General features: G+C 40.0%; 2 protein-coding genes across 3 annotated transcripts; one reads left to right on the top strand and one right to left on the bottom strand.

The window, feature by feature from the left end:
• Positions 1-3,392: 3,392 nt before the first annotated feature.
• Positions 3,393-7,191, bottom strand: spast (spastin). 2 transcript variants are annotated; one of them, XM_041050641.1, is made up of 16 exons: positions 6,868-7,191; positions 6,698-6,781; positions 6,534-6,620; positions 6,252-6,415; positions 6,010-6,143; positions 5,821-5,914; positions 5,658-5,732; positions 5,451-5,522; positions 5,275-5,350; positions 5,083-5,174; positions 4,890-4,969; positions 4,759-4,801; positions 4,564-4,643; positions 4,406-4,476; positions 4,269-4,309; positions 3,393-4,156 (listed from the first exon to the last, which is right to left on the bottom strand). In XM_041050641.1, the coding sequence occupies exons 1-16, from the start codon at positions 6,983-6,985 to the stop codon at positions 4,031-4,033; spliced, it is 1,437 nt and encodes a 478-aa protein (XP_040906575.1). In that variant the 5' UTR covers positions 6,986-7,191; the 3' UTR covers positions 3,393-4,030. The 2 variants fall into 2 exon arrangements, with proteins under 2 accessions (XP_040906575.1, XP_040906576.1); XM_041050642.1 differs by having other exon boundaries at positions 6,534-6,617; positions 6,868-7,190.
• A 3,699-nt stretch (positions 7,192-10,890) lies between these two features.
• memo1 (mediator of cell motility 1) lies at positions 10,891-18,258 on the top strand. The gene is made up of 9 exons (XM_041050337.1): positions 10,891-11,353; positions 12,685-12,766; positions 12,866-12,934; positions 13,111-13,223; positions 13,739-13,850; positions 14,527-14,669; positions 14,824-14,900; positions 15,321-15,425; positions 15,606-18,258. Exons 1-9 carry the CDS (start codon positions 11,293-11,295, stop codon positions 15,735-15,737), a joined length of 894 nt encoding a protein of 297 aa, XP_040906271.1. The 5' UTR covers positions 10,891-11,292; the 3' UTR covers positions 15,738-18,258.
• Positions 18,259-19,355: the final 1,097 nt, after the last annotated feature.

Below are 19,355 nucleotides of genomic sequence, written 5' to 3'. Positions count from 1 at the left end.
TTCCCTCTGTCCACCTCTGCCTTTTACTGCTTTGTGGCTGCGGGCTGCTGTGGCAGAGAAAATACATGAGCTTAACTTGGTTCACTCCAAGGCATACACAGATGTGATGAAGCCGCTCTGAGAATATTTTTTAAAAAACACTTATCAAAAATCGCCCATGGGCTCAAACAATCCTCTCTGTCTGGTAGAAAATCATTTACACACATGCTATAAAATGTTGCTTTTCCACAAACTGTTTCCTTTCTACACCTCGCGAAGAATGAGCTGGGCTCCCAAATTAGATAGTGAAGTTGTAAGACCAGCTATTACTGACCTTACCACAGACCTATCTCTCTGCTAGAGTGAAAATTTAACAGACAGACAGTCAGGTGGTTACTGTAAACTCTTTCCATGAATACAAATAGTCAGCAAAAGCAAACATCTCCTGAGCCAAAAGCATGTACACTGCTTTCATTATGGCTTTACTAGATTGCATCTTGAGCTGAAAGTGGATGACACAGTTCAACAATTGTTGTTTTTGTTACTGTGTTTTAAACAATTCCCACTGCTTACACGTCATATCTGACCATCATTTAGATTTAAAATTGTGTAGCATTATCTCCTAAGTACCTCGCAATAATTGTTAGTTTTGTGATAAATTGTCAGTATCTGAACAGCGACATTCTTAAAAAGTAATGAAATTTAGCCAACTTCCTCATGATGTCTACAATTTTTGATTAAGACATACAGTTAGTTAAACGATACAGATAGTTATACGTATAGTTAAACGAGAAGATTGTTAGCAGACATGAGAGTGGTACTGATCTTCTCATCAAACCTTTTTAGTGTCAGTTTTTCTAGACAGTCTAGCTTTCCTTATTGCTCTTAGCTAAGGCTGACCTAGCATAAATATAATAAGCCCATGTTCATGTATGTATATATGTACATATCTAGTAAATACCAACACCCCCATTTTTTCCACTCTCACACACCCAATGATACACACACCATAAATAAATAGTGAACAAGAAAAATAAATTTGCTCATAAAAGACTGATGTTTCCATTGGATACAAGATTATACTTGGCTTCTTGCCTCCCATGAGAGAGAAAGATAACACTCCCATGGTAAATGAACTTATGTACTGGGCGTGCAGACCAGTGGAACAGTAGCAGCCAGTGCTGCAAAGTGGACACGACTCAGCCCTGAAGGCTTTCCACTGTGTAGGGCCTGAATCACATCTTTAAACCAAGGGTGATAAAAGGGCCAAATCCCAAATTTTGGAGGAAATCCCTTTCCACCAGCTCAACAATTTACAATCAGGCTTTTCTCAAAAATGCTTAAACTCAGAGCCAGAGTCCAACATGGTGCTGCACACAGGCAGTGCACTGTCTTTTGGTCTTTTAGAGTCTAACCTACTACTGTAAGGCAGAACAACTGACAAATGATGTCTGATTTATAAGGAATACTTCCACAAACTCAAAGAATATTCCCAGCAGCCTTCAGGTGAGACACGTGCACTCAGTATAACAAAACCCTCTCATCCACATACTGTTTTCATAATGGACCTCTTGAAGAAACACTCGCAGACTGTTTGCTCAGTCAGTGAGAGGTCCTCACTGTGTTGACTATTATTCTACTCTCTACAGGGTGGGCTGTTTCACTGGAGGTATCAAATGATCACCTATTCTGTTTTCCCTTGAGTGGATGTCGTGGTCAAAGCATAAATGAGCCACTGTGGAGGTGCAGGACTCTGACACGCAACCAAAAAGAGAAGCTGTCAATCACCTACAAGGTTTAAACCACCTCAATAATACTCTTCTTCTTCTGTCAGTTGCAAAATGTAACGCTCATCATGTACATACGATAATCAGTTTCTACTGTAATTACAGGTTGCATTGAGAGAAATTACTTGTAAGAATGCTGATATGAGGTGATTAGTTCATTTTACTACCTGTTTGGCACATATTTTATCCTCAGACAAGTTCCTAAGTTGAAAGGTGGGAAAATAACATGACTAAATGGTCCTCCAGCTAGTCTGTCATAAAGACCATTTGTTTACTGTGCAGGATGCTCTGAGAGAAGAGTAAACAGAAAAAAAGGTGATGACTAAACCCTAACCCCTAACACTCTCCATTCCCATCGGGCGTCATGAAAGAAGCTCTTCAGTCATGACAAGTTAAAAAACACACTCCAGCCAACATCTCTCCCCTGGGGGGAAGAGAGTAGTCCTAGGTGTGGTTGCAACTCTGGGAGCGTGTGTTTTGCATGTTGAAGACTTTTTTTTTTTTCTTTTAATTTGTTTTAATGATAACTTCAAATGGAGGACAAACATGAAAAACTTTAATTGCAGAAAATGTTTGCCCCTGCAGGAACAGATGAAGCAGCTGCCGGGCCACATAAACCACAGGCAACACTACCAGCTGACCATAGGAAGGGCCTTTGGGAGAGAGGTAGGAAGTGACATTTTTTTTAGTGCGCTGAAATAAAGATCTATGACTTACCACAAGCATTTACTAAGCTTGAATCAGCCATGGCCCAACAGCTGGTGACCCCTGTCTGAGCTGAGTCTCCAGCCTTGTCATGGGGTCTTGACCACAGTGCTGTGACCTTTTCTCTGTAGCACCTACATGTATGCACATGAACACACCAAGGCTCTTACTAACCCTGACCCTAACTATCATGGGCACATACCCGAGACTGCAAACTTAATCCAATTTATCATTCAAGCTGACAGTCAACACAGCAGAACATGTCCTTTATATTTATTAATAGCAGTTTACTGCATTCCACACGTGTGGTTGCAGGCAAAATATCTTCAACTTGAAGCCACATCAAGGACTGGTGGAATGCAAAAACTGAACTGTAGCACCATCTGCCTACAAGACTGAAGTGTGTAGATAGGCTTCATGAACCTTAAGTATCTCCAGGCCTGTCCCACATATAAATTAGAAACGATATGTTTTGAAACTTTATTTTAAAAAAATGCTTTTCTTGCATGTGTTTCTCTTTATGAAAAACAAAAGACAATACACTTACAGAGCCTTTTTTCTTCCTTTTTTGAGATACCTAAAACCTTTCAACCCTCACCAGTATTTTTTTAAGAATAGGTTTAAAGGCTGCCATTAAGTTTACAGCACATGAAAAGATGTTGAAAAGAGAGAAATTGCTGCACTGTATCAGTGTAGTTTACTGAGCTGGTATTCTGAGTTGCATGTAAGAAAGTAGTTTGTGGTCCCCTATTAGAACATACTGACAACACCAACTTGATTTCTTTTAATTACATTCTTTTCTTTTCTGTGTATCTTACATATGAATTTTCAGAGAAGGGCTGATGTGACACGCCTCCTTTTGGGAGACAGAACAGACATCTGTCATCAAATCTGTAAAAAAAAATCATAAAACAGGAGGCATTTTTATAAATGTATTTATTGCTTCATGAGGAAAGTGGGGGTTCAACTGAATGTCATAACTGAGCAGTGGAATACCTAGACCCTACTTTCAAATAAAAGTTCATTTGTATCTACAAACAGTACATGCACATGGAAAAACTTTATCATACAAAAGCACCACATGGCAAATCTCCCAATAATCATCACTCTTTCATGTGTACAAGCACAGAGAGCACTTGGTGATCAATACCATCAACATGTCATCATATCAGGTAACTAATGAATGAGTGAAATTATCTAAACAGGCGAGGTTATGTCAGGATTTATAGAAACTTGCTGCCCCCTTGAGGCAAGAGAAAGGTCATTTGTAATTTCTCAGTACATCACACATCAAATAAATAATGCAATTTCAAGGACCAAGACAGTGTTTTAGGTGCATAATTATACAGTCAGGAACCTTATTAGGAAAGCCTTTCCATAAAACAGGAAATTTACCCTTGATGCAGCCAAATGTCATATTATTTATACATTTTACTTATGAGGCTTTACCAACCCACAAAGGGTTTGTTCCAGGTGTTTAGGTTCAATAATATTAATGACGTTTTTAGAGCAAAACAGACGAATCAAGTGATCTTACATGTGACAATGAAATGTCAAGTTTAAAAAGCTGTTGTGTCACCAAACTCTTTGTTCCATTTGGCATACATATTAAGAGTGGCTGGGCTAACACTGGGCTTGATTCGCTTCAGGGAATCCTGGAAGTCTTTCATGTTGATGTTACGCATCTGTGGATGAACAAAAGAGCATAACTATACAGATAAATACAATTACATAACGGCAAATGAGTTTAAAGGAGAGATCTGTAGTATTGTAAGTACTTTAACGGCATTATCTCACCTCACTAGCAGCCATATGCCGGACCTGGTCTGGTCCCAACTCTGTGCAAGAGAGGTTTCACATTAAAATCAAGCCCATCATGGAGGCCAAAGTGTGAGAACATAATCAGTAAAATATGTAACACAAAGGGGTCATACCTCTTATCGGCCCCAGTGCAGCATCTTTGGCTAATGATGTCAGATCACTCCCTGAATATCCTGCAGTCGCTCTGTCAAGTTACACATCCAGGAATTAAAGCAATGTCACATAAAAATGACTTAGTAAAGGCTGTGGGGCACATAAATATGAAACTCACTTTGCAAGATTGGACAGGTCACTTCTGCTCAGTGGATTCCCGTGTTTCCCCAAAAGATTTTTCAGCAGTGTTAATCTTGTCTGGAGGAATGAGACAGAGACAGTATAACTTGATGACATGAAAAATGAAAAGATCACATTTCAGGTCTAACAAGACACTGTGTTTAACCTGTGATAAATTTTCCAATGTAAATACCTGCTCATCTGGCAATGCCACATAAACCCTCTTTGCAAACCGCCTGTAGATAAATGAGACAAATGGTGGTGACCTTGTATGAAAGAATTACTGTTTTATTATTACTATTCATGTGGGATTGTATTATATACCTCAGTACTGCTTCATCAAGCTCCTGAGGCCTGTTGGTGGCTCCCATTACAAGCACCCTATCATCTGTTCCTGACTGCACCTAAAACCAAGAGGGACTGTTGTGAAAATAACACCATAATCTGTAATCTGAGATAACAGAGACTTAAATGCCCTGAAGATGGTTCACGATCAAATTTCAGAGGATGCTCTTACCCCATCAAACTCAATGAGGAACTCAGTTTTTAATCGACGAGAAGCCTCGTGTTCTCCCTCCCTCCTTTCACAAAGCAAGCTGTCCACTTCATCTGAGCGTCAAATTAAAAAAAACAATTTGAAGCATATTTATGAGCTGAAATCAGGGGGATACAAATTGCACATCTATTCCATAAAGAGAGTAATACAAACCGATAAAGATGACAGAGGGCTGTAATTCTCTGGCAACTGCAAAAAGTGCTCGTACAAGCTTCTCCCCTTCTCCCACCTGTGATGGAGTTGACAGGAAAGGTTAAAATAAACAACACTAACTTTAGTGTAGCGCTGAGACCTACTCCTGGAAAAAAGCCTTCAAAGTGTTTTCTTACATATTTAGAAGTCAAACTGGCAGCGCTGATGTTGAAGAATGTGGCTTTTGACTCAGCTGCAACTGCTTTGGCCTTGTAAGAGGAAGCAAAGGCTGTGATTCAATCGATATCCCTGAGGCAAGGCTATCAACAGTTACATGCAAATGATGAAGCACAGTTTGGTCTGAATGAATCGGTTTGTTGTGTTGGAAAGAGTGCTTAACTTACCAGCATGGTTTTCCCATTTCCAGGCGGGCCAAATAAAAGTAAACCACGTGCCGGAGCTCTCAGGCCAGTAAAGAGCTAAATGGCATGGGGAAAAAATATTACATCAAAATCTGAAGAAAGCATTAATGTGGTAAGCAGGGACAAAATCTTCACAAGTGATCACCTCAGGTCTTAAGGCAGGTAGGATGACAATCTCTTGGAGTGCTTGCTTGGCCAGATCCTGTCCCGCAATGTCTTTAAAGGACACAGACCCTCCACTACAACGAACAGAGCAAACTAATTTCACTGCTGCGTGGTGCAAGTCAATGAAAGCAAAATTTACAAGAGTTGTAATAACATTTCTTCTAAATACCTGTCAACAATTTCATTCAGAATCAAGTTGGCCAGTTTGCTGTCCACATTCTTAAAGTTTTTCATATCCCTCTTTGGTGTCTGTTTCACCGCTGCAGGTTTTCCATTTTGCGCTCTTCCCATCCACGGGGTCACCTTAACAGGAGGAACAATATCCCAAAAGCATTACACGCTGAATCAGGAGCTGATATCTTGCAATAACATACAATTGGACAATTAAATGTAATTTTTTTTTAAAATCACCTTTGAATCAGTTCTAGCCACAGGTCTGACAGCAGTGGAGGGCCTAAGTTTAGTGGACACAGCAGGCACTGCAGGCTGGCTTTTAGGAACAGGCTTTGGTTGTAGAGCATTATGATTTGAGGTCCTCTTAGGATCATGCTTCAGTTTAGATGCCAGTGTTGCCTCTGTGACACAAGAACAGTGTTGATCTTCAGCATCCTCCTTCAGCTTGGATAACATTAACAATATTACTTAGGTAAAACTAGTGGACAGAGTCTAGATGTCGACCAAGAAGCCACTTACCTAAAAGGGAAAGTCTGTCTTTCGCCATGGTGAGATTGTTGACCATTTTATCTTGAAGTCTCTTTGATCTGTCATAGTGCTCTCCTGCTGACAAAACATGGAGTGTATTAGGCTAAAGCATGTCAACACTGCACACCATGTACATATGGATGTCTGTTTGTTACCTTGTCCCGTGATCTCTATTGCAATACCCTTTTCCAGCTCAGCAATACCTTTCTTGTACCACTGCACAGCCTCTTCCTTTTCAGCTGCCATCACAGAGAAAACTAGGTGTTTATTATGAACTGTCACACACAACACATCACATAATAACACGTAAACTTGACAAACGTACCTGTGTCATCTTCGTCGACCCTTAATGCTTTCGATATATACTCAAAAGCCTGCTTATGGTAGTTTCTAATAACTTCACCGCTGTCTTTCCCTCTACTTGTGTTTATTTTGGCCGACATTACTCTCGCGATACTCTCTCCCTGTTAAACGGATACGGTCAAAATTTCTTTTTAAATCGCATTTATAAAACGCCCCTATCCACTGTCTGTGGCTTGAAAACAGTTGTTTTATCACATATGTAACGACAATAATGGCTCCTCATCGCTTCGTAAACATTTCTATTGCTTCCGCTTTCCTGTGTGTACACTTGATTACGGTCCCCAACTCCTCCCTCAAGAGTGCCTGGCAGCAGACAATATGGCGGACGTGCGCAAGAGGAACCTCCGTGTTGTTACCTCCGTAGTTGACAGGAAATCACTTGATCTCAGCAGCGGAAGTTATTCTTCTTCCTGTTTTTTCCCCCTCTATGAAGTAGCAAACAGATTTGAAAAATGAACAGCATTCATTCATTAGGAATATTTGGAATATTATTCATTCGTTAGGAAGATAACTAAAAAGAAAGCACATCTGTTAAGCTGTATGCAACTGTACGACAGCTGTATGACACTGCAATGAAATTATTTTACTGACAGAACAAAACTCTCTTCTTGTGTCTTGTCGTTGAGCGGGTCAACTGAGGACTACACAACCTTTTCTTGTATGCATACTCTTACCCTTATTATTCCACCTGCATGTTTTTTGTTAATTTTTCAAGTTAAGCACAAGAACTTGAATGGAAATACAAGAAATCTTACCTCCAAAATACTGCAAAAAATGTTATCTGCAGCTGCAGTGCAGAGGTTAGCAAATGGAAAAAGAGAGAGAAAGGCTTATGGCTTATGGAAATAGGTACAACACTGTTAACATACGTGTGAACATTGTAATACCTGCTTCCTCTGCTCAAAGGCACTCTCTGTTTCATGCCTCCACTCATCCAGACAGCTTAACCTGCTTACATGTCCTGTGCAATTTACACATACATTGCACAGGACACATAATTCAATATTTCTATGCTAGCCCCAGATTTTCTTTGTGGTCATTATATAAAGTGCAAATTTATTTAGGAATATGAGCCATGTATGCACAATGAGCTAAATAAAGTGCAATAAAGACCTTAAAACAATATTTCGATACAGAGTCCCTCTCCAAGACAGGTTCAGCTCACAATATGAGTTGAAAGTCCTTTCAGCTTATATTGTCATATTGTGTTTTCATAGTGCAGAGTGGAGGAGATGAAGAGCACTAAAATGCCAGAAAATTATTGGACCACAGCTGTTGTGCTCAATCACCACTTAACTAGAGATTTTACCTGAGGTTTTATTGTTGTCATAACAATGTGCTTCGCTCGTTCATGTGGTATTTTCGTATGATGAGAGTGATTTGTCATGTAGCGACTGTGCGTCCTGCGTCCAGGATGTCACCGTGTCCTCCACGCTCTGTGATTTGCAACTCAGATTGTGAGAGTGGCCAGATATAAGCGTCTAGTTTGGCATGCCAAGAAGCTTAAACATGGGCGATTTTATTTTGTCAAAGCCTTGATAATTGCACATGATTTCATTAAACTGTCCACGATTCATCGTGCGTAATGGCCCACACAGTTCTGTGCCCATCCAACTAGACACATCTTTGTCTTTTGAAATATGATGCAGTGTGACAGAATTGTGTCCTATTGTTCTGACTAAATTTTATTGCCCTAAGAAGAAACAAGGAAAGTTTTCGCAAACAAAAACGGGAATTTGAACAGGGTTATGGTACGGATCTGTGCTGTGCAAATGTGTGCTATAAGGTGGACTAATTCTTCCTTAACTTTTGGCAGAAGAGACAGTACTGTACGCCATCCAGCTCATTCTGGCCGAATGCAACCTTAATCACTATGCTGTTCAGCACCTCATTACTGCTACTCTGTGTAGATTAAAAAGAAGATAAAAACTAATGACTTGGATCACCACAATGTATCATGTGCTGCAGACAGTCATTGTCTAAAATGTAAAAGAAACTGCACAGTGCTCCTGTCAGCATGGTCTCTAAATGAAGAAAATTATGGTATAAGATGATGATTAATCATTTCTGTGTAAAATTTTGCAGTGTGTACAGCACAATAGTGGTTCACCTCAGGTGTGGGTATAAAGCCAAATGGTTTTCTTGTAATACTCAGATATGAAAATGTTTTAGTAAACTGTTTCCTCTTGAGGGTTTGTTTGTGTGTGAAAGGGTGCAACTGGTGGTGATGTGCACAAACATAAAATGATAATTCAGATCCATGTGGCTCTGAGGACGAGGAGTCCACTGTTGTGTGAACAGAACAATGGACCACTCTCCCTGGACTGTTCCTTTGAGGAGCTCAGTACTGGTAGCTGTGATGGCTCTTGGGCAGAGGCCCCTGGATCTCCCTCAACTTCTGGCCTCAGCACAAGGAGGCACAGGGAAGAGAGTGACTGAGAGGAGGCTGCTGCAAAGAGGCCAAGGTGGTCTGATGACAGCGACTCAGACTGACTCTGCAATGGATGGACTGAGAATCCTCCTGGAAAACACTAGAGCAATCATTAAGTCAGCATTAAGCCTCTCATCATTTCCACATCACAGCGATCAGGATAGCTGCATGATCCCTTTTTGCCGCTGACATCTGGCTCTTGTGTCTGGCGGTACCAGTCATTTTCAAGGTAGCTTTTGTGTCTGGCAGGGCTGTTAACATTACAGGTATCTTGCACTTTTTTTCTTTCTCCTCAGTTTGGCACATTAGGTTAACCTACCTTTCTTTCACACTGAGGGTCATCCTTTGCGTCTGGCAAGGCTGGCGACGCCCCAGGTTACCCCTCTTGTCTGGCAGGGTTGCTGACACTGTGCCAAACTGTGCATGTCGCCTTTGCCAGACGCAAAAGTATAAGTGTCAATTATTTTGCACAAATAAACACCAGGGGTTATGGTGTTCTAAGCAACAGACAGCGATGCAACACAAACATTCACTTTTAGACCATGCAGAGAAATCATTCTTAGCACTACATTACAAAAAAGAGATTCTTTTTCACAATGTAAAAATCATATAAAATCATCAGGGATTACTAAGGGTTTTTTTTTTTAAATACCAAATATGAATATTAAAAGTGCTACCTGATGTTTTTCTGAATGAAAATAATGGCTTTAAATGTTGTATATAAGCCATTCTGCTTCAAATGTACTCAAATGTTGTGAACATGTGAATATTGCTTTGGTTCTGAGGTCAGGGGTCCTCCCTTGTTCAAACAGTACAAAGTTTATGGCACTTGACAACTCTATTTTCAACTCTCTCATTTGTTTTAAGGATTTTGGTCTATAAAGTTTTGCTTATCAGTGGGAACCTGTGGAGTTGTTTGACTCAGCTCAGGTATATCCCACAGTAAAGTGGACTCTTTATGAAGATATAGGGATTTGTTTCTATATAACCCAAATGACACATTGTACAGTGGGCCTTTGACTTTCCTATCTCACTTTTTCCTTCCTAGTTAATAATAATGATGATATTTTTTAACAGTAAAAAGATCCATTTACAAACATCAAAGTATAGGATAAACAGTAAATGTGTTAATATATAAAAAAAAAAGAAGCAGCTCTGAGAGGAGATTTTTCCTTTTCATCAGTCGTAAAGCCATGATTGTCCACATGGTCTTTTTTAAAATAAAGAAAACAAGGGGGTTGTTTTCCTTCATTTAAATCTATTAATAAATAATTTATTTGCATTTTAATGCAATAGCAAACACTCCTTCTTGTGAGAGGAACACGCATAGCACTTCTGGCTGTCATCCTGCTGACGGTCCTGCTTCTATTGTCACACTGTACCCGCTCACCTGACGGGCAGAAGAATTTCATAACCAAACCATCATCTTAGAAACGGCCACGCCTCCTACATTTTCCACGAATCATTTTGTGTTTGCTAATCCAGCAACCAATCAGAGTGCTCTAGCGTCACTGTGATTACCGTGTCAGATACGCCCCTTACCTGGCTCGGCAGACAAACCAGTAATCCTTCAGATCCCGACTGTGACAACCAATGGTTTAGGTTTTGCTCTCGTAGCTGTTCAGTATTAGCACATTACAAATATTTTGTAGTTTGTGCCTTTCTAAATTTGCACGATAATTTCGCCAGACTGACAAACAAACAAACGGACTGTTAGCTGCTCCTTCCAGCTAACTTAAAAACCGGTAACAACACAGCGGCCAGCTGACGGAGCACTGAGCTTGTTAGCCTGCTAGCCCAGCTGTCTCTCCAGTAGGACTACCCTTTGTCTTTACAAGCAAGTGAGCTAGCAGGCGTTGTTTCTTCTCTGGGTTAGCTAACGCCGGCTTTTGTAGTTTCATTTTTTTTCGCCTGACAAGAGTTAAGCAGACCAAGATAGGCGGCTTGGGAACCAAGATGTCGAACCGAGTGGTGTGCAGAGAAGCAAGTCACGCCGGGAGCTGGTACTCTGCTTCGGGTAACTGTCAACAGACCCCCGTCCTCGTTAGCACGCTGAATGCTAACTGGCAGTTGTTTTTTTCGTGACAGTATGTTGATTTGGGATTGTTGTTGTTGTCTTTTTAAAAGATTCTATACAACCTTCAATATCTTGAGCTGAAAACGGTCAGATTCATGGCTTGCCACAGCAGACGTTGATAGCTAACGTTAGTGTTGCAATGCTAATCCAGTTGATGAAAAGTCGGCTAGCTATCATTTAGCTGGCAATGATTGCCTCATCTCTTTTATCTCATTTGGTGCATGGTTGGTTTGAGCCTATTCAGCACTTCCTACCCGGGTGGTCGATGGAAATATTTCTAAACAAACGGACATCTGCCGCACCGGTGTTTTTGACATGCAGTCAAATCTATCAATTCAACAACAGCTAACTTAGCTAACATTGCAGAACTTCCTGGCCTGCTATGTGGCTAGATTAGATATTTCCCAAACAGCCTGTCAGCAACTGTTTTAACCAAAGCTGCTGGTATTGCTGTGGTCTCGTTGGTCTCTGACCCAGACTCGCTTAAGTTAAGAGTAGAAATACTCCCTGTCATGAAACAAAGGACTGGGTAGGGCAGGGCAGAAAACTGAAGGTTCATGTTGCACCCCTTCCCCCATTTCACTAGCTAGCCGCTAGTTTCTTTCTGTTAAACCCTGCAAGCCTTCCTGTTTATCATTTTTAAGCATACCTTACTGCACTGTTTGTAAGAACCGTTTGCGACAGAATATATACAGTAATTAAACACTGCAGAGATGTTTATATAAACAATATGCCCATAAGCTCATCTGAAGGCTGAGCTAGCGTTAATCTCCCCTGTTCCCGATGTCCTTGTTATTTTTTTTTTTTACAAAACTAATTATATCGGTTGTTTGTTTTGCCGCAGATTTAATTAAGCTGTAACATAAATCATCTAGCTGCCTTTGATTGATGTTGACATAGCGTTAGCAGGGCTGGACACTGGTAAAGAGTAACGCTACTAGTTTGTACAGTCAAAGAGATCAGCGTCTTTCAGTATAATCAGTTTAAAATTTTACTCCTTGGGAAATGTTATGTTGACATACTGGTACCTAAATTTACCTTGATCTCAGTGATCTATGCTTGTGGCTTTCATATGTCTTTCAAATCCTATTTGTATTGATCAGGCAATACTGTCGTTAGTGTCATTTGTTAGTGCTTGCCCAGTAACAATTCAGCAGGTCTTGTAGGCAAGCAGAGAGAGCAGAGTGTGTTGGTGGCTCATCTTTAATAATCCAGTGATCTGAAATAAAATATATATTTTTTAATTTTTCTTTTAAATTCTATCTATTCAGGATCCCAGCTGAATGCACAACTAGAGGGCTGGCTGTCCCAAGCACAGTCCACGATCAGACCTGCTAGAGCCATCATAGCACCGTAAGCATATGTTGACAGTTGGAAGAACTGACAATCTGAATATGTCAAATGGCATCTGTGATACCATCTCATTCTAATTTGACATGTTTTTGTGTGCAGCCATGCTGGGTATACCTACTGTGGTGCTTGTGCAGCACATGCCTACAAGCAGGTTGATCCCTCTATTACGTAAGTCATTCAGTTTTCTATCTCTCTTATTCAAGAAAATGCTTTGTATGACTGTTTCTTATCTTACATTACCCCCCTACAGAATGAACAGATGTTAGTTTAGATAGTAGAATATAGTGCCGGTGGTGTGCCTTTTCTGAATGGAGTGAGAGAGATAAAGTCCTGTTGCCATTCAGTCGCAGGGTGTTCATCCTGGGACCTTCACACCATGTGCCCCTCTCCCGCTGTGCCCTGTCACCTGCAGACATCTATAGAACACCTCTCTATGACCTGAGAATCGACCAGAAGGGTATTTACTGTTTTCACTAATTGCAATGTGATTTCTACCTTTTTTTGTGTGTCTGTTGTTCAGTCTCACCTGCCAACACACATGCTAACTGGTCAATTATTTAGAAAGGTATTTCAAGAATTATGTGACAGAGCAACATAGCTACAGTTTGGGTTACTGTTTAGGTTTGTTAAGTGTTTTTGAGTCATTTTGGGACACTGCACTTAAAAAGATGACGGAATACAACCATTTACCTGTGTTTGACACTTATCTTGATTTTTCAAGTGTAGCCTGAATAGAACTCCAACATGCAGACCTGGGTCTGCAGTTTTGGGAGGTAATATACTTTTAATCATCACCCAGGGATAAGACAGTTCCCTGACTATTAGGATAAAGGCCTTCTCAGTGATGAGGTTTCACTCAGTTAGGTACTCGGCAGGATTCCCAGTTTAAGTGATCTCCAAAAATGACTTAATCAGTAGACATGGTCATGATAACATGCACAATTTAAAGTGAAGCTTGCCTCTGTTTTACAGTTTATGCTGACCTCTGGAAAACTGGGTTGTTTGAGCGGATGAGTCTGCAGACAGATGAAGATGAGCACAGTATTGAAATGCACTTGCCTTACACTGCTAAAGCCATGGAGAGGTAATGCACATAGGAGTGCCATTCACTAATCTAAAAATGGAAACTATACACTTTCAGAAGGAAAGATCTCACAGAATGAAGCCTTTTCTATAAGCTTAACTATTAGTGACCAAATGAGAACACAGTATAATAGTGCTTTTAGTTTGGTGCTTTCTTTTTATTGCCTTTCTATGCACACTGTAAACCAGGATCACATTGGGGCAGGGACACACAGAAAGTATGATATGCATAATTGATACATCCTTCTGTTAGTTTGGCAGGAGTCAAAGGCATTTTCTTGGTTCAGAAAAGCAGGGATCAGGTACTATGAAGTGAACTGAGCACTTTAACTGGACCCATATCGTCCATACAGGTTCAACTAGAACCTGTGGAAAAAACCCTAGTAATATAAGATAAGATAAGATAAGTCACACCTATTAGTCCCACAATGGGGAAATTACATCCGTTACAGCAGCAAAGAGGAAGATACATGTATGTGTTTCATGTAGGATATAAAGGTGCAACTCACTGTTGTCAGCTTATCTCACAACAACAGTTTTCCCATTATTTTTCACTGATGGATGCTCGAGCTGTGTTAATGCAGATTTTATTTTCACCCATGCCCATTGGACACAATTTTGACAGCGAGGAGCAGGTATTGTATTCAAGTTGTTTATTCAATAATCTTATGTTGCAGCCACAAAGACGAGTTTAGCATCGTCCCTGTGCTTGTGGGTGCCCTGAGTGAATCTAAGGAACAAGAATATGGGAAGCTGCTCAGCAAGTATCTGGCAGACCCTTCTAACCTCTTCATCATCTCATCTGACTTCTGCCACTGGGGTAGGTATTGACAAATAAAAGCACCCATTCTGTCAATAAAAGTACAGTTTTTATCTCAGTTTTATTAATTATCTCAGGATAATTTGGCCCTAAATATCTCAAATGTGACATGTCTGTGTCCAGCTTTGTATTGATGTCCATCTCTCCTTTGAAGGTCAACGGTTCCGCTACACATACTATGATGAATCTCAAGGGGAGATCTACAGGTCTATTGAGCATCTTGATAAAATGGTAACCACAGCAATGTATTGATTAAAATGCAAGATCAAATTATGCAGAGAAAAGTTTTTGATTATTATCAGCTACATGCACAATTGTTGTGGTAATGAAGTACATATTAATCAGATTTTAATATTACCCATAGTATGTGCTACAAATACATCATGTTTCAGGAAATACACGACTATAGATTTTTCTTCTGTTTTCACTCAGCCTACAGGAAGTACTGCTATTAAAAGCTCATACGAAAACTTTTCTAGAGATTACGAAATATGTGAGTGTGAAGTAAACATAATTACACTGAGAAACGTGAAACAACAAAACAGAAACATGACAAGTTATTGTCTTTCTATGTTATAAATTTTGATGTCATTTTTCTAAAACACTAAAGTTTTATGACTTTCATTCCACTTTTTTTCTCTACTTGTGAAGGGTATGGGCATTATAGAGCAGCTGGATCCCACGTCTTTCACCAACTACTTGAAGAAGTACCGCAACACCATCTGTGGGCGTCACCCGATTGGAGTGCTGCTAAATGTAAGTACCACAGAGGAAGAGACTCATAGGTATTGCCCATTTACATGTGTAGGTAGTAGTCTAGTTAGCCAGACATGGTAATAGTGAGAATGAGTCATTCTGTCCTTATTGCCTGCGTAAACACACATGGTGTGCCACATGGTGCGCAGCAGTGACCAAGTGGATGTTTGTGTTTTGCAGGCTGTGGCTGAGCTGAGGAAGTCAGGTTTAGAAATGAACTTCACTTTCCTGAACTACGCCCAGTCAAGTGAGTGCAGGAACTGGCAGGACAGCTCCGTGAGTTACGCTGCCGGGGCACTCATCGTTCATTGAGGTCGACTTTCGCAGGGGCCACTGCAAGCGCCGCCCCCCTGTCCTTACTATCTATCGCCATAACCTGACCCAGACACCCTCCCTCTCACCCCACCCCCAGTTACGCCCACTATTTGCAGGAAGGACCTAGACACTCGAAGCCAATACAGTCTTCTTTTTCTGTCTCTCCCTCAACTCTCCTCCACCTTTCTCCACCGTCCTCTCAGTTTGAAGTGTGTCTCAGAGCTTTTGGTTGATACATTTTGCTTGAAGTGCAGATTTGAGATTATGTTGGAGCAAATGGTTTGAGGAGATGGGAAGAGTTCGTATTAATTTGGCTCGGCGTAAGCGTCGGGAGGGGGAATTCTTATTTGGGTTTTTGCAAGGACTGTAGTTGTCCTCTTAGTCCCTTTTTGTTTTCCTGACAAAACGATGGATTTGAGTTGTAATGCAATCTTTACATTTGGACTCTTGGCAATCTGTGCTCATGTAATTTGCCTCAGAAAAGGAATGAAAATAAAACTGCAGATCTTAATGGAGAATACTCAAATGTTGCCAGATGAAAATGAAATGAGTGTTTTGACTGACTGCTTTAAGCTACATGCAGCTTAAATTTTGGAAATAGTGTCATAGGTAATTACTACCGTTGCATAACATAAAATGTAGTTGCTAACAAAGGGCTGCACACAACAAAGTTCACTAACCCCCCTGTACAAAACCAAAAACATTATTACTCTCATATTAGTTTATTAAATATTATCTTTTATTCATATTCTATTCTTTTTATTTCTCCCTTTTTTAGTAGTAGTATTAGATGTGATAGTATTTACTCAAGTAGTGTGTAGATTTGAATAAAAGCAGTGTTGTCAGTGAAGCTGTAAAACCAACAACATGGTTTGCCCGTTAAATTAGTGAGTGCAACACTGCTCCCAGATTCAAATTATATGCTTGTAGCATCACAGACATATTTTTGCTAGGGCCAGACAGCAGTTGTGGGTGCCACAGAAATGTAATCAAAGCTGGATATTGTGTATATGACTCCAACACTGACACCTCTAGTCTTTGTTTACACTGCCACCTTGAATCTCTGTAGTTATTGAATTGTCAGTAGAGGAGGCTCGAGCAAAGGTTTCCTTTTTGCTAGACTTGTAGACGATGTCATTTGTTACACATTCAGTTCTGTAAGAGAAGCAAAGCTTTTGTTTTGACCTGAACAAAGCAGCAAGAGGATAAAGGCTTAGATGGTCTGCTTAAACTGTTAGAACTGTTACTGAATCTGTTCACTACATAGTAATTTACAGCTCTTTTTGTTAATACATTTTGATTTAAGAATGCCAAATGTTATTGGAAAGATTTAAGTCTTCATCCTTATTTAAAGGTTTGTTTTCCAGTTTTGTTACTTTTCAGTGAATGAGAATTCACGTTAGTATCAATTAGACGAGGTTAGCTAGAACAAGTAATAGATGGCCCAAGTTTTTAAAGATCAGCACAAAGTCATAATGATTTAAAGTTTAAGAATGTCCCCCAAAAAAGCAGGTGGTGCTCTTTGCTGTATTTCAGATTTATTGGATGTGAATCTGTTGAAGAGTATGAATATTTGCATTGTGAAACGTCAACAAAAGGATCACAGATATTAACACAAGAAAAGAGTTATTTGCTGTGGAGTCCTGTTGTCTGAGATATTTAATATTTTCAGAGATTAACAACCTGAATGCAAAAAAAAAAAGTTTCATAGTGGCAGTATAGGCTTTGAATGACACTAATGATATAGGCAGAACACAGTGTCTGCTGTCCTGTCATTTGAGTGACTGACTGACTTTTGCTGCTGAAGTCAAGTATTCCCATTGAAATTATGCAGTCCTCTAACATTGGCCCCCCTCTCTCAGCACCATAAGCATTAAGTTACAATATCTGGTTGAACCAAGTGAGCACAGACTGAAAGATGAATCCCCAGACTCACTTGACCTCTGACGTTAATTTAAGGGAAACTAGTAAAGCATGACACACTGTGCTATTGTGCCTTTTATCACTGTTGCACATATACATATAAAGCATACTCTCACTTTTAGTCTTATTTTAGAATGTGTACTTTCAGTTTTTGTTTTTCCACATGTACCCCCTCCCCCCTTCCCTAGTGCCCAACAATGTCTGCAGCTCACCCAGCACTCCAGGAGTGTGTGACCTGTCCCCTCTCATCTGTTGGTCTAAAATGGCACCAACTGTTATCTCCTTTCTCCAGCAGGGAGTGGTGTTCTGTTTTCTCCACCTCACCTCATTCCTGTAGAGAGAGACACAGGCTGAACCTCAACACTGTTCATTTTCTGTTTATGGATCTTTGTTTGTCTTTTAGAAATGGTTTTTGTATTTTTTTTTTTTTTCTTGCTTAGAGAATGGGAACTTACACGTCACAAACCTAAAATATACTACTTAACTACTCCCTAAATGGAGTTGTTTTGATCTCAGGTTCCACTGACAAAGCATCCCAAAAGGCTCTTCAGATAAGGCCGAGGATTCATGTTACAAAACAAGTAAAATGTACTGAAAAGCATGTCTGCTCTGGTGTCTTGTTCTTCAAGTATTTACAATCACACACAATATTGTCTTGGGTTATACATTTTAATTTGTTAATCACTGGCTTAAATGGATATTTGTTTATTCCTCCAATGTTTTAATAGATTAATAACAACATTTAAGTTCAGCGTTGCAACAGTTCTATCAGTGTATCAGCAACAGTGCTGCATACTGTAAACTACTCAAGAAGACATTCAGGTTAGAATAAATATCTACTCTGTTTATTCAGTGTCAGTTTACAGTGGACATTTAGAAATGTCACCAGCAGAGGGAGCTGGATGGCTGGAAGAATACTGTAAAATGAACACAGGGTTCCTTCATTTGAGGAATAAAAAAACAATCCAGAGAGTATATGTCTATAGATAGCACTTTGATAGGTACACCCAGCTAAAATGAATGCAGTCTAATACAATAGTCCAGCAGTAAATCCTGCTTTCAAGACGATTATAATGCTCAGTTTTTGTTGAAGCTGTTTTAGAGAGACATTGGTGCAACTGTATGGTTATTTTTTTACGATGTAGTTTGCACTGCTGTTGGACTGTAATGTGTTATACTGAGAGGTGTTTCTGTTATTTTGTCCATCACATCTACATCAGGGAGGGTGGGCTAAGTATCCGAAACAAGTTGAATCAAAACCTTTCCAAACAGTTTGGTTACTCGATTTCCAGCATCTCTGCCAGTTCATCTGTTTTTTGTTTTTTTCCTGACCACCGACATCAAATAACAGTTGACTTTCTTATGAAAATCTGTTCACTGCAACTGACACTGGATTAACGAGTTTGGATGCTGGGACACATGCACTAGCTATAACAAATGCTGCTGCCTTCCAAATGACTTTCTGTTACCAGCCCAGCAGCATCCGTTGGAGGCAGGAGTCTTAGCTGACAGAACATGTGTGTATGTATATGGTGACTTAGAGCACGAGTTCAGTTTTCATAGAATGCATAACTACAGCTCACAAAATACAGGATCTCTCTGTGATACCTATTGTCAGATTATTACAAAAACATTTGTATGTCAAGAATTTTTTTTTCAGTTGCTTGAGCAGTGTTTTCAGTGAGTCATTCA

Source organism: Toxotes jaculatrix, chromosome 11, assembly GCF_017976425.1.
Source record: "Toxotes jaculatrix isolate fToxJac2 chromosome 11, fToxJac2.pri, whole genome shotgun sequence".
NCBI classification, from domain to species: Eukaryota; Metazoa; Chordata; class Actinopteri; family Toxotidae; genus Toxotes; species Toxotes jaculatrix.
The sequence above is the reverse complement of the archived record's forward strand: the minus strand, read 5'-3'. Positions and strand labels throughout refer to the sequence as shown.

Excerpts from the sequence above, each read along its gene's own strand:
- spast (XM_041050641.1), bottom strand. The coding sequence starts at position 6,985 with ATGTCGGCCAAAATAAACACAAGTAGAGGGAAAGACAGCGGTGAAGTT. Across the intron at positions 5,733-5,820 it reads TACCTGCCTTAAGACCTGAG|CTCTTTACTGGCCTGAGAGC; the intron begins GTGATCACTTGT and ends CATGCCATTTAG. Across the intron at positions 4,802-4,889 it reads CTTGATGAAGCAGTACTGAG|GCGGTTTGCAAAGAGGGTTT; the intron begins GTATATAATACA and ends ATTTATCTACAG.
- memo1 (XM_041050337.1), top strand. The coding sequence starts at position 11,293 with ATGTCGAACCGAGTGGTGTGCAGAGAAGCAAGTCACGCCGGGAGCTGG. Across the intron at positions 12,767-12,865 it reads GCTAGAGCCATCATAGCACC|CCATGCTGGGTATACCTACT; the intron begins GTAAGCATATGT and ends TTTTGTGTGCAG. Across the intron at positions 15,426-15,605 it reads CGATTGGAGTGCTGCTAAAT|GCTGTGGCTGAGCTGAGGAA; the intron begins GTAAGTACCACA and ends TGTGTTTTGCAG.